This window comes from Pteropus vampyrus, unplaced genomic scaffold, assembly GCF_000151845.1.
Source record: "Pteropus vampyrus isolate Shadow unplaced genomic scaffold, Pvam_2.0 Scaffold405, whole genome shotgun sequence".
NCBI lineage: Eukaryota > Metazoa > Chordata > Mammalia > Chiroptera > Pteropodidae > Pteropus > Pteropus vampyrus.
In genome coordinates, this window is record NW_011889186.1 from 298464 (window position 1) to 313886 (window position 15423).

The window sequence follows — 15423 nt, forward strand, 5'->3', positions numbered from 1 at the left end:
CAGCACCCCTTCAGGGCCCCCGGCCGCCGGTGTGAAGGGGCAGGCAGCAGGGCTCCCCAGAGATCTTGCCAGCCTCTGCTCTGACCAGGGGACCTTTGTGGTGGCTGAGCACTGCCTGCTTGAACAGCAGCGGCTCTGCTCTCGGCCAGGCCACCCGACAGGGTCAGGAGCACTGCCCTCCGGCACGGCATAGCCCTCCCGACACAGGGTGAAGCAGGAACTGGGGACTCCTAGCACTGGCGGGGGACAGGACAGGTGGGAACGTGGTGCCCGTGTTGGCTGGGTGGGGGCGTTTGGGTGTAGACACCCTCGGGCCTGAGGTGAGACTGGGTCTCGCCATGTGGAGAGCTTTCTGGGTCTGGGGACAGGCCAGTGCTGCTGGATCCCCTATTCCCCCACGCTCCCTGTGGGTGTCAGACCTAGGAGCTGGAGGAGGGCCACGGGTACCCCTGCTGGCCCAGCCCCACCTGCACCAGTGGAGCGTTGCTAAGGCACCAGAGCTGGCTGAGCCACTGGCACAGGCCTCCGGGAGCCGCCTCCCCCTCCCCCACCCCCTCCCGCACGGGGAAGCGGGCCTCTCTGGTCTCTAAGGAAGGGGGTGGGGGAGGAAGCCAGCGCAGGGATGCTGTGTGGCCGGCAAGGCTAGTGTGCATGCGTGCACCCTCGTGTAGACTTGGGGCCCCAGGGACACCCACCGGGGAGCTTGCACGCCCAAGCAGGGGGAGCGGATGCCCGAGTCCCGGTCTCCTGTGGGGGCGTCACCTTGGGTCCACGCCTCATACATATGCTTGACTCCAGTGTAGGTCAGCACCAGCTCCGGTGTGGTCAAGCCTGTGATGTGTGGTGCAGCCCCCCGTGGCATTCACAGTCAGGGCGGGCGGCCTGCACAGGGACCAGTGTGGTGGCCGGAGCCTCGCCAGACAGAAGCCTTGGTGTGAGTCTGGTGGTTCCCTGCCTCTCCACGACAGTGCCTGTGTGCAGTGAGGGGAAGCAGACGAGGCGACCCAGTGTGCGTGTCTGAGTGGGGCACACCCACACCCCCCAGTTAGGATTGTGGTCTGTTGCTGCTTCCCTGGGCTGCAGCCCCCAGCCCCGTGCACCCCTCCCAACCATGCTGGCTGTCTGCCCCTTGGCCCCCACACTCTTTGTTCCCCACGCCCCTTGGTCCCCATGTCCCCACCCCCAACGGGTGAGGAAGGGCTTCTCCTTAGGCCCTGGGTTAGGGCTGACACCCGCAACTGACAGGCACACACCCGAGTAGGAACTGGCTGCAGGAAGCAGCTGGCAGGTAGCGCCTCCTGTCGGCAGAGCACAGGAGGGCCTCCCGGTGCCCGACAGGTCTGTGGCCAGCACCCAGCCTTGGGTGACGGTCTCCTGGAAAGGGTCAGGCCTGGGGCCTCCCCCACCAGGGCCTGTGTTAGGGTGTCCCACAGTCCTGCTGAGCCTCCCCCCAGGGCACTCACACAGGGTCACACCTCGGGGCCTGGGGCCTAGGGCTTACGTTCATGCCCTGCGTGGACAGCAGGGCGTCATCCGCGTACCGTTCAGGCACCTTCCCATCCCACGCCCAGTGCGCAGGTGCGGCAGGTGAAGTGGGGCTGGAGCTCGGGGCGGGGTAAGGAAGCCTTGAACCTGGCAGTTTGCATTTGTTTAGGGACCTGTGACGAGGTGCGTGAGGGGTCACAGGACACGGTGTCATGCACCAGTTAAAGGGTGGTTTCATTGCTGTCTCTGGAACTTCCTCACGCGGCGGGCCGTGGGCGTGTGAGTGGCGCCGGGCCCTGGACACCTGCTGCTGCTCCCCGAGTGGCTGGCGCCCCCCCCCACCTTCCCCCCCCCCCCCCGCCTGGACAGCTCCTACCTGCACCACAAAGCCTGTGGGCACAAGAGCCACCGTCTGCCCGGTTCCCCCTTTCTGAGCACACCTCCGCACACAGGGTCACCCCGAGTGCCCCCCGTTATCCTGACTACTGGGTGGACCTTGGCTTTGGAGGCTGGGGCTAGGGTTCTTTCTCAGGGCGCGGTGTCATGGGCACCACGGGGTGGCCTGCGGCCCCGGTGCCCGGGTGCGTCTTCCCAGCAGGGCGAGGCCCCGATTCAGCCTTGAAGCCCCTGTGAATGACGCAGACTTGAACCAGGAGGGCAGAGGGGCAGGGGGCAGCCCGTGAAGTGGGGGCTTTCGCCTCGGGGGCTGCTGCACATCTGCTGAGAGGACAGGACCGAGCAGCTGGCACCATCTGCCCCCTGGGCTGGCAGGGCCTCTCCAGAAGATGGCGGCAGGTGGGCGACAGTGGCATTTGTGGCCTGGAGTGGGGCTATGTGACAGGGAGGCGCGCCCCTCCCTGTGCCCAGGACATCGGGACAGGTGCGGTGGGTGCCTGGGAGGGTCCAGAGGAGGACTGGACGGGGTTTGTCTCAGACGTGCCCGCCGGCCGGCGGGAAGAAAAGAAACAACAGCCAACCTGCCACCAGCCTTTGCTCCGGGTGACAGACCGAGTGCCAGGAGTGTCACCTCAGCACTTTCTGCAGCCCCACAGGGCGTAAGCTGCTCTCCTGGGTTGCAGTCTGTTGCTGCTTCCCTGGGTGGCAGTCCCCAGCCCTGCGCACCCCCCGACCGTGCTGGCGCGTCTGCCCCTTGCGGCAGGTGGCCCCTCACTCAGCAGACTTCGGACAGAGCATCAGCTCCACCTGGGCCACAGGCAGTAGACGGAGATGTCCAGGGAGCCAGTTGCTGGGGCGCAGGGAGCCTGTGCCTGCCCAGCCCTGGGACCACGTGCGAAGGGGCCTGGGGGAGGGGCAGCTAAAGGCCCAAGAGTCGGGCCTGGCACCAGCAGCCGGGTGGGGGCCGGGCGGTGAGTAGCCTGCCACCTCTGCCCCGTTGGAAAGGACATACTCTAGAGGATGCCCTGGCCTCGTGTCCACATCTGGCCGGGTCCTGAGGCAGCGGCCAGCCCTACCCCCCAGGCATACCTAGGATGCATTCCAGGGTGGGGTCCCCCAAGGAGGAATCACACACTCTTGGGGGAAGGAGGGGTGCTGGAGAGGAAACCAAAGTGGACCCCCACACACACGTTCTGCATCCTTGTACATGACACATGTTCCCTATGGAGCCCACCAGTGACACGACATATCATGACATGGCGACCGGGACCTAAGACGCTGGTGTGAGTGCTCAGAATGCAAACGCCGAGGGTGGAGGTCCCCGGGGAGTCAGCGTACATGAAGCCCTGGTGGGAGCGGGGCCCTCCTTGGACGGTGCCCTGGAGATGTGCTGCCCGCCTGGGTTTTCCAGTGTGCCGGCTGTCCCTGTCCGTCGGGCTTGGACTGGTAGTGCACACTTTTCACACCCCTAGTCCTTTATATATTGTATTTTGTTTTGACTTTAAAAGCAGTTTGGTAATAAAAATCATCTAAAGCAGCCTTAGGCATCCCAAAGAGTGTTTTTTTTTTTTGGGGGGGGGGAGTGTCCCTGTGTCACACGAGTTTAGGCACACAATGAAACAGACTGAGCGTGAGAACTCCACATGGGATCCTTCCAACCAAGAGTCCCAAAACTTACGTGGTCGAGGGGGCAATGGTGACATGTGACAAGCTCAGCCTTCTATAGTCAGGAGACGGAGTGAGAGGCAAGCTCACCGAGGAACGACGCTATTTGCAATGCGTCAGGACGGTGTGAACGAAATCCCGGAGGCGGTGGCTGTCCCCGTGCAGACTGGCAAACTGTTTCGCCCCACGGCCGATCCCCGGGCAGGAGACGGGCAGCGGGCTGTCACGCGCACCGCGTGGCCCAGCATGCCCGGTGCCCGTGCAGCCAAGGAGCCGAAAGCAGACTTGAACAGATGCGCGCACCCCACGCTCACGGCAGCATGAGTCATAGCGGCGGGAAGGTGGGAGCAGCCCACGTGTCCGTCGACAGATGGTGGACGCACGGGACATGGTCCATCCTGATAGTGGACTGTCACTCAGCCTTGAAGGGGAAGGGAATTCCGCCCCCCGTGACAGCATGGCTGGGCCTCGAGGACATTGTGCTGAGTGAAATAAGCCAGACACGCAAGGCCCAATGCTCTGTGATCCCTACACGAGGTCCCTAGAGGAGCGAGATTCACAGAGAACAGGTGGTGGGTGTCAGGGGCTGGGCGGGGGAGTTTGGGGACAGAGTTCGAATTCTGTCAAATGAAGAGGGTCCTGGACATGGTGGTGGTGACAGCTGTACCACTGAGCTGTGCACTTAAACATTTGAAATAAAATGGTAAATTTTACATGCTGTACATTTTACCACAAAAGAAAAAGAAAGATGCACACACGGTACCCACACCCCCGTGAGACACAGGCCCAAGGACGGTACACGATCTGCATTACTGCTTTGTCTAAAGTTGCAAAAGTTTCAAAACAACCTCCACATCCCTTAATAGGGACTCAGTCAGTAAAAAGAGGTGGCGGTGTGGGTGGACTAGCACGGGACATCACGTTGAAGACAACAGCCTGTCACCTCCGCTTTCTCCCCAAGTCGCCCGAAATGTCAGAAGGGTGTTTGTGTTGCTTTGTTTTTAAGCTGCAAGCCACAGAACGAAGAGAGTGGCAGAGGAGCCAGGGCTGCAGAAGGGTGGCGAGCGCCCCCGACCCAGCCGAGTGTCCGCCGTGGCACCTGTGGGGCGGGCAGGCATGGGGCGGTCAGAGAGGAGGCTGCAGGACGTGGAGGAGGGCCTGGGCGGGGGTTGGGGTCTGTTCTGGATGTTTTCACTCCGAGGCGGCTGTCCGGGGCCTGAGATGCGGGTGCGCTGACAGGGCGTGCTACTCTGGGGGTGGATACAGGGACGACCGGAAAGGGACAATGCCCCCTGCCCCGCCCTGCCCCGCCAGACCAGCTTGAAGCCTGCTGTGGAGGTAGGGGCCCAGGGTGACAAAGCCCGCAGGGGTGACTCTGGGGCCCACCCAGGCTGACCCCAGCCCATGCCTTGAAAGCCCCACCCGCAGCTGGGGTGACAGGTGGGCCTGGCCAGCTGGACACCTATGACACCTCGGGGCACTGTCTGTGGGAGGTGATGTGAGGAGAAAACGCCCCCCAGCTGGAGAGGCGAGGTCCCCAGCCCCGCCCCACAGCCTCGCTCCGTCCCGCGCCCTGCAGCCCCCCGTGTCCGACTAGGCCCAGGGCTGGCAGGAATGCCTGGCTGTGGCCATCCAGGATGGCACAGAGCCGACCAGGGTCAAGGGCGCGGAGGTGGCAGGAAGGGCCAGTGAGCAGCATCCTTCCCGGGAAACGGGGCGGTATGGATATGGGGGTGACCCCCGCACCCCGACGGAGGCCCCTGCCTCTCCCAGCCACGTGCAGGTCAGGACGCCAGCCCAGCCTTTAGACAAGAGCGTTTATTGTAGACAGCCTCCACTCAGGCCCACTGGCCAGCTGGCCAGGACAGGACAGGCATCAGGCGCCCGCCACCAGCCTCCCGAGCCTGGGCCGAGCCGGGGCTGCGCGGCACGGTCTGCCTGCAGGCGTGTGGGGCAGTGGAGGGGGCGACACCCACCAGGCGGCTCTACTCTACCCGTTATTGCATTTATACGCTTGTTAGACTCGAAGGCTGCGGTGAGGCAGGAGGGGCCCCCGCGGGGCTGGACGCAGCTGCGGGCACGTCCCCGACAGCCACCCCGCCCTGCCGGGCTCTCGGCTGCCCCCAGAACAGCTGCTGTGGGATGGGGCAGGGGCTCGGGGCAGGAAGCCAGGTGGCCCCTGCCTCAGGAATCCCCTGGAGCCACAAGCTGGAAAGTGGACTGCAGCAGCCCCTCCAGAGACTGGCCTTCGGGCGGTCTGTCTGCCCAGCTGGGGCGCAGATGACAGGCGGAAATGGTATGGAAGCTCTGCCACTGTAACTGCCCACGACACGTCAGGCCTGCTGCAGTGGCCCACCCAGACACCCCCCCATACAAGCTGCAAGCAAAGAGCAGAAGAGGGGGGGTGAAACAGCCACACCCTTTAATGTCCCCACACAGGGGCTGGGCCAGGTCAGAGCCCATCCCGGACCCCTGCCGACCTGGGGGCTCCCTCCCGTGCTGGGGGCTCACCAGGAAGCTGCTGCCGGGAAGCCCCCGGGACCACTGGGGCCTCTCAGGACAGGCTGACACAGGAGCGTCCCCCGCTTCCATTGCCCCCCGGTGCCCTGTCCTTGAGCCCTCTGGCCGGTGTCAGCGCTCCACCCTGTGCTGCCCAGCACCCAAGCCCAGGCTCCTTCTGCCCCAGAGGGTGCAGGGGAAGCGCCGGGGGCCAGCCGGGGTCTGGCTTCCACTGCCCGGGCCTGTCCACCTCTCGGTCTGTGTGTACATCTATACATGTGTTACCTGTGTACATATGGGCAGATAGCTGTATGTGAATTCGGCATGCACTAGACTCCCAAGGTCTGTACAGGGACTGGTGGACCCCCACCTGGGGACCAGCCATCATTTTTTTCGAGCCAGGAAGACCACACCAAGAATCAGGGCTACGGTTGCCACAGCCACCCCCCCAGCCACCAGCAGGGGGGTCAAGTTCTCGAAGGGGCAGGGACCTCGGCCCCCTGGGCCCTCACTGGGGGCCTCGTCTTCCTCAGCCCCATCTCCAGGGCCCTTGGGCTCAGGGGTGGCACTGGGGCTGCTGGGGGCCGCGGGGGCTGGCTTCAGGTTGCTGTGGTTGTTGAGAAGGGCGGGGTCTGCCTTGCCCGGAGTCTTCTTGGCAGGTGGTGGGGCGGGGCCCGCCGGCGGCTCCTGCTTCTCCACTTGGGCCTCTTTCTTCCCAGGCTTGGCTGAGGGGGCTTTCCCGTCTGTGGTGGGGGGGCCTCTGACCTCTGTACCAGCCTGGGGCACCTTGGTCTCGGGCTTGGGGCTGCTGGCCGACTTCCCTCGGGACTCCATGGTGGCGGTGCTGGCAGGCTGTGTGGGGCGTGTGTGGACAGGCAGGTGGCTGGACCACAGCAGCTCAGGACAGCTCGGCTCTGGGCATTACATGGGCCTGGAGGGAGACACAATGAAGCCCTCCTGTCCAGCCCCCACCACCTCGTCCCTATAGAGACACAGCCCAGTTCGTTAGACCCCCAGCTTAGAATCTCCCTCTTCCAAGGCCTAGCTCCCCCCTGTCCCCAACCACTCCCTGAGGACCCCTCCAACCACACAGGCAGGGGCTACGGGCCCCGCACAGGCTGGGGGGACCGGGGATGGAACCATCACACTGACCCCGAGCGGGATGGCCCTACAGGAAGTGAGAGCCCGCCCAGCCCTGAAAAGGGCCTGCGGTCAGGGGAGACGGCCAGCGGCCAGCGTGGGCCTGGGCGGAGCCGACCCTGTACCTTTCTAATGAGGGGACTGGGTCCAAGTGGAGGGGGCAGGGCGGGGCGGGAACCTGGTACTGGGCTCTCTGGTGCTGGCGAGGGGGTGGGGAGTGGGCCCAAGGCCACCAGGACCTGGATGTGACAAACCTGAGGTGCCTCCCCAGGAGGCTGGAGAAGCCAGGAGAGGAGTGACAGGCCTCTGCTTCCCCGCAAGCCATCTGCCCCTCCCTAGCTCCCGGCCTCACCTGCTTCAGCTCAAGGGCAGGATGTCCTTGCTGAGCCAGAGGCTGCACCTACCTCTGGGGCGGAGGGGACACCTGGCGTTAACCTGGGGTGGGGACATACCCTGTCAATCAGCCGGAGCATCTGGGCCAGGCAGGAGATGGGGGTGTGTTTGTAGGAGAGGCCTGGCCCTGGTACTTAAGGTCCAGGGTGGGGGGCAGGGGGGGATGGACAGGCACCTAGCCACCCGGGCCTGAGTCATCTCTCTCTGCAAACCTAGACACCACCTGTCTGCCTTTCCCCCTGGGAGGGTGGGACACTCCTGCCCAGGGTAGAGGGCCCATGGCAGCCCAGGTTCCTCACCCTGGCCAGGCACACTAACCACATGGAAGGTCACCTGAAGGTCACATCATGGGGGGGGGTGTCCCAGTGAGAGGCCCAGCCGCTGGCCCACTTCCCAGGGAGCCCCAGCAGCACCTCACCCGCTGCCATTCTGGAGGGGCACCCAGCTGCGGGGCATCGCGTTTGCAAAGAGTAGGTGGTCTGCTTCCCCCACCTACCCTCCGCTGTTTTTAGCTCCACACTGACGTCACCAGGCTGTCCCCTCCCCCTCTCCAGGGCTGCTGTGCTCGGGAGTGATGACCTTCAAGGTGGGGAACTGTCCCGGTGCCCCCATCCAGCCCCGGCCCCAGGCCGCGGAGCCCCCGCCCCAGCCGCCTTACGCTGCTGCTCGCGGCTGCTCCTGGCGCTCCCACCTCCGCGCTGCGCGCTCTCCGCGGGCCGGGCGGGCAGCGGGCTGCGGTGCGGCTGCGGACCGGGAGTTTCCCACAATGCAGTGCTGCCGGCGCAGGAAGTGGGTGCGGGGCCGCATCAGCTGGGGCTCCGCCCTCCGTCCGGCGCCGCGGCTCCGCCTTTAATCTCACAGGCGGTTTAGGGCTGAGGAGGCGACGCACTCGGGCTGCCTTTCCTGCGCCCGCATCCCAGACTGCGCGGTTGTCAGGAGGCGGTGCCTTCCAGGGTCCCTCCCGGCCAAGGCGCCCGTCGGGGGGCGGACATGCAGACCCAGGTCTGCACAGGTGAAGCCAGAGGTGGGCCTCATAACAGGGCCCAGGGAACTGCCCTTCCCCCTGCCCCTAACAGAGTCTCAGAGAGGAGGCGTCTACTTAGAATATTTATTTACCTTCTTACATGACAAGACACAAAAAGTCACTTCTTAAAACTCTTCAAAAGAAAAAAATATAAATCTGTAAGCAGCAGCAGCAGCTTCCAAGGTACAGATGTGGTGGGAGTAACTGCGAACTGGGGGCCAGGCCTGAGCCCCAGGTAGTGTCGCTGGGAGGGGCTTCCTAGGAGGGGGCCTGCGTGGGGGATCACAGCACCGGCACGTCAGGACCAATCAACAACACGATCACGTGGCAGGGGAGGGGCGAGCCTGCTTCGATTCACAACATGGAGGAGTCCTGAGGCTGGGGCGCAGCTGTCCAGGGTGCAGTCAGGGCCCGGAAGGGGGAGCTCCTGGCCTGGCCCCTGCAAGCTGGGCAGGTGCCCCCTGGCTCCACACCGGTCTTCATGCCTGCCCTACCCCCTGGCCAATCCCGGACCCTGGACAGGGGTCTCAGGAGAGGGTCAGCAAGAGGGGCCAGGCCAGAGCAATAAATACCAGGCCGGGGTGAGCGGGAAGCTAGGGCACACGTGACACACACTTACACTCACTCACACACACACACACACACACACACGCACACACACGCACACACACGCACGCTGCCCGGCCATGGGGGAGGGCAAGCAGTGCCCCCACAGCCCTGTTCCGGGGGAGCCCGGGCAGCTGAGGGCTGGTGGGCACCACGGGCTTCTCGGCATTTGCTTGTACACATGGACCTCACGCACTCTGGGCCCCCTGCCTGGGGTGAGGCAGAAGGGCCCACCAGGAGGGATGCTGGGTCCTACGGTTGGGGGCGTTCCCTGGGAATCAGAATACGGTGTGTCCCCCAGTCTGGGATTCTTGGCTCAATGTGGGGGTAGGAGACCCCAATCCTCCTGCAAGGCCGGCTGAAGTGCGGGCAGCAGCAGGGGCTGGACCGACGGACGGAGGGCTGGGCAGAGCCACTTGTGCTCGACAAGTTAATAAATAGGTTTGTGCAGGGCCCCCTGTGTGGACGAGGGGCCGTGCCTTGGGGACGGGCTGGTAGCCTGGAGGGGATGGTCCAGCTTGGCCAGCCCACGCCTGGGGGCCCCCAGCCCAGAGACCAGCTCTGATCCTGGGGGTATTCGGGTCAGGCGGGAGCTGGGGCAGGGCTGGCTCCAGGAATGTAAAGATTTCTGAGATTTCTACATAAATAAGACATTGATCCCAGTGGCCGTGCAGGCAGGACCCCTTGGGGTCCGTGTGTGTGGACCCTGCACCCTTTCCTCTGCCCCGCATCTATGTGGGGAGGGGTGGGCAAGACTTCTCCTTGCTCGGTCGTGGGCAGCCGTCCGGCCCCTACCCCACTCTGGTCTCGCTTGCTGTGAGTGTGGGGTGGCCCAGGCTCAGGGCTGGGGGCGCTGCAGCAGCCCCAGCAGCGTCTCCCCGATACCCAAGAAGTAGACCACCTGTGCGATGCCGAACAGCGGGGCGATGACCAGCGCACGGCAGTACGCTCCCTTCAGGAAGGCCGACGGGCCCTCGTGCCGCAAGATCTTCCTGTGGGGACAGGGCGTCAGAGCAGGTGGTGGCCCCCACCCGCCCCACAGCCGCCCCCGTCAGGCCTCACTCACCTGGCGCAGTCCAGGAACCCCGAGTAGGTGTCCTCGTTGACCCCACGCTGGAGCGACTGAAGTCGAGTCTTTACAACTGCAGGGTGCGGGCAGGTGTGTCAGCATGGGGTCCACTGCCCTCCAGCCCCACCCCCTAAGTCGCCTGCCCCCGGCCTGCGGCCCAGGCCCACACACTGACCGTCGCAGGGGTTGACAGCCACAGCAGCCGCACTCCCGGCCACACAGCCGGCCAGGAAGGACACATAGAAGGGAGACTTCTCCCCAGATGCCGGCTGGCCCATCTGGTTCAGGTTGGCAAAGAGGGGAAAGTAGACGATAGAGAAGGGGACGTCCCTGCAGGAAGGAGGTGGCAGTGACCAGGAGGTGTGGGGCAGCCGGCGGGCATCCCTCCTCCAGCACCCCCATCGCCCCCACCTGAGCAGCGTGGCCCCTAGTCCCTTGTAGAGGCCGGCAAGGCCACGGCTCTGGAGCAGGTCCCGGGCAAGCTGGGTGGCTGTGGGCCGTGCGACAGCTGGAGCCTCTGCCGGGGGCTGGGCGCCCCCCTGCGTCGAGAGCTGGGCCTGGGTGGCCAGTATCTTCTTCTGGGCAGCTGGGAAGGAAAAAGACAGGCCCGCTGGCTCTCCCTCCAAGTACAAGGTCAGGGCAGGGCACGGGGGTCCGGCTGTTGCCACAGCACGGTTCTCCCCCTTCCCTGAAACCCTCACCAATGCGGCCTGCGTCCTGGAGCTGGATCTTCAGCATCTCCATGGGGGTGGTCACAATCACCTGGCAGGTGCCAGCCCCGCAGCCCGCCAGCATCTCCTTCAGCAGAGTCAGCTTCTGCCTGCAGAGGAGCGGGGAGGGGCCGCAGGGAAGGGTCAGAGGTCCCTGCCACCCAGGCAGCTGCCCTTCGCGAGTGGGTGTGAAGGGGGCTGGCGGCAGTGGAGGCTAACGCGGCCTTGTGGGGGTACAGCGCCCCCCTGCCTCAGACACCCCTCCAGCCACAGGCACCGAGCCTGACACACAGATGGCCCCCCAGCAGGACCTGGAAAGGGGGGCTGGGCTGTTCTCGAGCAGAAAGAGGTAGAGAAACTGGGGTTCTGAAGTGCCCCAAGGGGCAACGCTTTTACCCCACCCTCTGGTGACACAGGAAAGATGGTCTGTACCCCCAAATCTCAGCCTACGAGGGGCAGCTGGGGCCAAGGACCTCTGGCGTCCTGAGCACCAGCGACTCACTGTCTGCTTCACCCCTCCCAGTGCGGGGAGGACAGGATGAGCAGCAGGAGGCCCCACAAGGTCAAGGTGAGGAGGACAGGCAGAGCCTCCGTCCTTCGTCTGGAAGCACAGACCCCTCCCCATTGACCTTGGCTCCCAGCAGCTGGGCAGGGCCAAGCCCCTCACCCGTCCTTGGAGAGCTGATATCGGAAGAAGTCGTTGGCTGCCAGCTTGATGGCCTTCTCGGGGGTAACGAGGGTCAGGTTCACGGCAGCCCCTGTGAGGCCCGTGGGGGACACAGGCGGATCAGAGGCCTGGGTTGGGGGAGGCTCTCGGCCAGCACCAGCCTCCCAGCTGGCAAAGCCCTGCCCCAGCCACTCGCTGGCCGCCGCCTCCTGCCCTCTCACCCACATCTGTGCCAGGCGGGGGCGGGGCCCAGGCGGGGACAGGGAGCCTCTCCCCCTCCGGGCACTCTTATGACCCTCTCACTCCCGCCAAGTGGGCTTCCCTGAGGACAGAAGGTGCCCTCAGTGGCGGGGGCACTGTGGGCCAACATAGGTGAAGGCAGGTGTCCGGCCCGCTGGGGTCAGAGTCGGGGGGAGGCAGGGCAAGCCCCTCTAGGTGCTGAGGGCGCCGGGCTGCACAGCGTCTGGGCAAATCCAGGCTTGGGGACCTCCTAAGCTGCTTTGCAGCCAAGCTCCACCCCGCCCCCACCTCATCTCCCAGCACAGATGCGGTCCTGCCTGTCCCAGAAGGCCGGGGAGGAAGCAGCAGCCACCTGGCAACACAGCGTCCTCCCATGCTGGGCGCTGGGGGACGGGGACGATGGCCAGGAAGGGGAGATGCTGAGAACTGCCACCCCCCACAGATCCCACCCCATCGCCCGCCCCCTTCCAGCACCGGGGCTGGGCTGACGGCCCCCAGCTCTGGTGCAGCCAGCCCCCCGGGACATGTCCACTCATGTGCCCAGCCCAGACTTGCAGCCCTACTCTGCCTTCCCGCCCACCTCCCGCCCACGACGGCCAGACCCCTCTGAAGCTGCCCAGGGTGCCACCCAGGCCGGCCCCTGCCTGAGCCTCACCGCGGTACATGCCGAAGTAGCCCTCCGAGCGGATGGTCTTGACGAGGCAGTCAGACCTGCAGCCAAGGGACGGGGTGAGCGAGGGGGGCAGCCGGGGGCCCAGCCAGGGAGTTCCCAGGCCTGGCGGCCCTCAGCGTCCCTCAGCGTCCCTTTTTGTTAAGCGGGAGCAGGACGCAGGAGTCCGAGCCTCCCCCGTCACGCCGCGCACACTCACATGCTGGTGTACATGCGCTGGCCATTCTGCTGGTTCTGCAGCCGGGTCTTGGCCAGGTCGATGGGGAACACACAGGTGACCCCAATCAGCCCGGCAATGCCACCATTGATGAGCTTGGCTGGCAGACTGTGTGGACAGAGTGGGTGTCAGGACCTGTCGGCCACAGGGCAGGAGTGGGGTAGGGCAGGCCGCGACCCAAAGCAGGGTTACTTCTGACCTGATCTGCTTATCAGCCATCTAACTCGAGGGCACCCAGGTAGGAGTGAGGAGGTGGCGCCGGGCCGAGCGGCAGGCGAGCGGGCGGGGCCGGTGGGGAGGGGTGGTCCTCCACCAGCCAGGGATTGCAGGGTGGTGTGTCCTAGAGGGAAGAGGGGACCGGAGTCAGGGGGGTGGGGCGCAGTGCTCAGAGGCACAGCAGAGGGACGAGCACCCGGGTCTCCCCGCGGCCCGGGCCGCCGCATCACCGTGAGCAGGGGCGCAGCCAGGGAGAAGATGCCGGCCACCAGCTTTCCCCTCAAGGGCCCCCGCGGTGCAGCGTCCTCCGCGGCTGGCTCACGCTTGCTCACGCTCACCGGCACAGGGCTGCTTTTAAAGGGCCAGGCGCGGGGGCGGTGGGGGCGGGTGTTGGCGGCCGCGCTGGCAGGACCGGATGATGTGCCAGCTGAGGCACCTCGGCCCTGGACCGGGCTGCAGCGACCCCCCACCCTTGAGCAGAGGCGGCGCGAAGATTCTCTTTAGGAAGGCGCTCCTTCCCAGCACCCCGGGACCCCCTACCTGGGCTCAGCTCACAGCTGCCCAGGTAGACACTGCCACCTCAGGTGCAGCCCCCACTGCAGAGGCAACTCCACGCTGGACCCCCGGAGGCCCCCTTCCCTCAGAGAAGCACGCTTCTCACCCACTCAGCCCTGCCCCTGCCCCAGCCCTCCCAGACAGACACACAAGGACCGGGACCGGCACCTCTGGCAGCCGCGGGGGTGTGTGGGGCACAGGGGCGGGGTGGCTGGGAGGTGGACATCCAGCCATCCAGCCCGACCTGCTGAGGCCCCCGCAGTCGGTTCTCCATCGACTCCAGGATGGGGCGAAGGGCCCTCTCACGAGCATGGGGCTGGGGAACTGGGCCAGCCTCATGGGCCTCCCAGAGTCCTGGGGCCCCCGGCCAGCTGTCACCATTCACACCCGGAGACTGCCCCCCAGGGTCACCCGGCTGGCTCACACCCCAGTTCCTCTGAAGACCGGTGACCTTCCCAGGGAGGCAGCCCCTCCCTGTCCGCCACCGTCTCTGCCACCCCGTCTCTGCCACCCCATCGGCTCACCAGAGAGGTGCACAGAACTCCTCCTCAGAGAGCACAGCCTGCGGGCTCCCGAGACAGAACATCTAGTGGCTGAGGGAGGTGTGGCCATGGGGACTGGCCACGGGATTGGCCACGGGGATTGGCCTCCGGGCGGGGCGGGGCGGGGGACGACTTTCTCTTTCATTTTGGGCGGCTGGGGTCCCCACTGCCGCAGCCGCAGCCGCAGCCTTGCAAGAAGGTATGGGAAGGAGGGAAGGAGTGTGGCAGCTCCCGGGAGGCCGGGCCCCGCTGTGGCAACCCTCAGTCCACAGGGAAGTGGGTCCGACTCAGGACTCAGGCTGACCCAGCCAGGTGAGGCCACCCTCCCACGAGGACATCAGCCCCTGGCCACCTGGCCTCCCGCCGCCCCATAGGTTCCTGTCTGCAGCTTGCAGTCTGCCTGTCTGGGTGCCCAGGCCCCCTGCGGGCCTCTGCTGGGGAATGGGTGCTGTGGGGTGCCAGTGAGTCAGGGCCCACTCGTGTCTGTGGGTCCCATGTGTCCACTGGGGGAAAGTGCAATTCAGAGAGACTTGGCACAGAGCGGGGGGGGGACAGTCCTGCCCACCGGAGAGGCCAGGGAAGGAGTGCTTGCCGCCCACAGGCCTGCTCGCGGGGCGGGTCCAGAGTTCACGGGGACTGTGCTCCGAGAGCCCCGCCCTGCCCAGCCAAGCCCCCCACACACGCTGGGCCTCAGGACCAGCTTCTCTGTGCTGCAGCCTGCAGAGAAGTCTGACCTCTGAACTTTAACCTGACCTTGCCCTCCCCATAGCAGGTGCAGACTGGCCACAGCCAGCTCTGTCCATGGCCCTGCCAGGCCCCTCCGCCCTCCACGCTGGACCCTGGACCCTGGGCCCTCGTGGCCAGGGTCTGCACCCACGCTCTAGTCTCCGAGTCTAGCCCCGCCCTCTGGGGGCGGAATGAAACCTGTCTCCTGAGCATCTCCAGACCCTACCCAGAGGACGGGGGTCCTAGAAGGCAGATGGACTATCTAAGGTGGGGAGGGGAGCAGCTGTCCCAGGACAAGAGGCAGGTCCAGAGACCCCAGGCCTGAGAAGATAGCCAGCCCTGGGCCCCCAGGCGCAAGCTGCAGGCTGGAGGGGGGAGGTGGGGCCAGGAACACCGGGACCCTGCCTGGGAAGACTGGAGGGGGTCCTCTGGACCCTGAACTCCCCACCCCCGTTTTCTGTCCTTACTTCATGGCTCCCCTCCTTGCTTATGATACAGCTGTAGAGAGCCTTCCCCAGCATCCCATGTTGTCATAGAAACCAAGCAATTCCAGCCAGGAGAAGCCTTGGGCTGGCAACCTTCACTGTCCACCCCTCCGCTCCG

General features: G+C 65.4%; 3 protein-coding genes across 6 annotated transcripts in view; all 3 read right to left on the minus strand.

Moving 5' to 3' along the window:
- The window catches only part of GATD1 (glutamine amidotransferase like class 1 domain containing 1), a 22171-nt gene extending 7996 nt beyond the window's left edge, over window positions 1-14175 (minus strand). For all 3 annotated transcript variants that reach the window (XM_023523723.1, XM_023523719.1, XM_023523722.1), the window contains exons 1-2: window positions 14171-14175; window positions 8415-8425 (exon numbers count right to left, since the gene is read on the minus strand). The gene's annotated coding sequence lies outside the window, so the exon portion shown is untranslated. The remainder of the gene's footprint in view (window positions 1-8414; window positions 8426-14170) is intronic.
- Window positions 6084-8344, minus strand: CEND1 (cell cycle exit and neuronal differentiation 1). Of its 2 annotated transcripts, none has more exons than XM_011380791.2 (2): window positions 8237-8344; window positions 6084-6976 (listed from the first exon to the last, which is right to left on the minus strand). In XM_011380791.2, the coding sequence occupies exon 2, from the start codon at window positions 6877-6879 to the stop codon at window positions 6430-6432; it is 450 nt and encodes a 149-aa protein (XP_011379093.1). In that variant the 5' UTR covers window positions 6880-6976; window positions 8237-8344; the 3' UTR covers window positions 6084-6429. The 2 variants fall into 2 exon arrangements, with proteins under 2 accessions (XP_011379093.1, XP_011379094.1); XM_011380792.2 differs by lacking the exon at window positions 8237-8344 and adding an exon at window positions 8075-8210.
- Window positions 8673-14747, minus strand: SLC25A22 (solute carrier family 25 member 22). Its single transcript, XM_011380795.2, has 10 exons — window positions 14077-14747; window positions 12981-13121; window positions 12764-12889; window positions 12550-12605; window positions 11655-11745; window positions 10979-11097; window positions 10689-10863; window positions 10453-10607; window positions 10275-10350; window positions 8673-10200 (listed from the first exon to the last, which is right to left on the minus strand). The coding sequence occupies exons 2-10, from the start codon at window positions 12998-13000 to the stop codon at window positions 10047-10049; spliced, it is 972 nt and encodes a 323-aa protein (XP_011379097.1). The 5' UTR covers window positions 13001-13121; window positions 14077-14747; the 3' UTR covers window positions 8673-10046.
- Window positions 14748-15423: the final 676 nt, after the last annotated feature.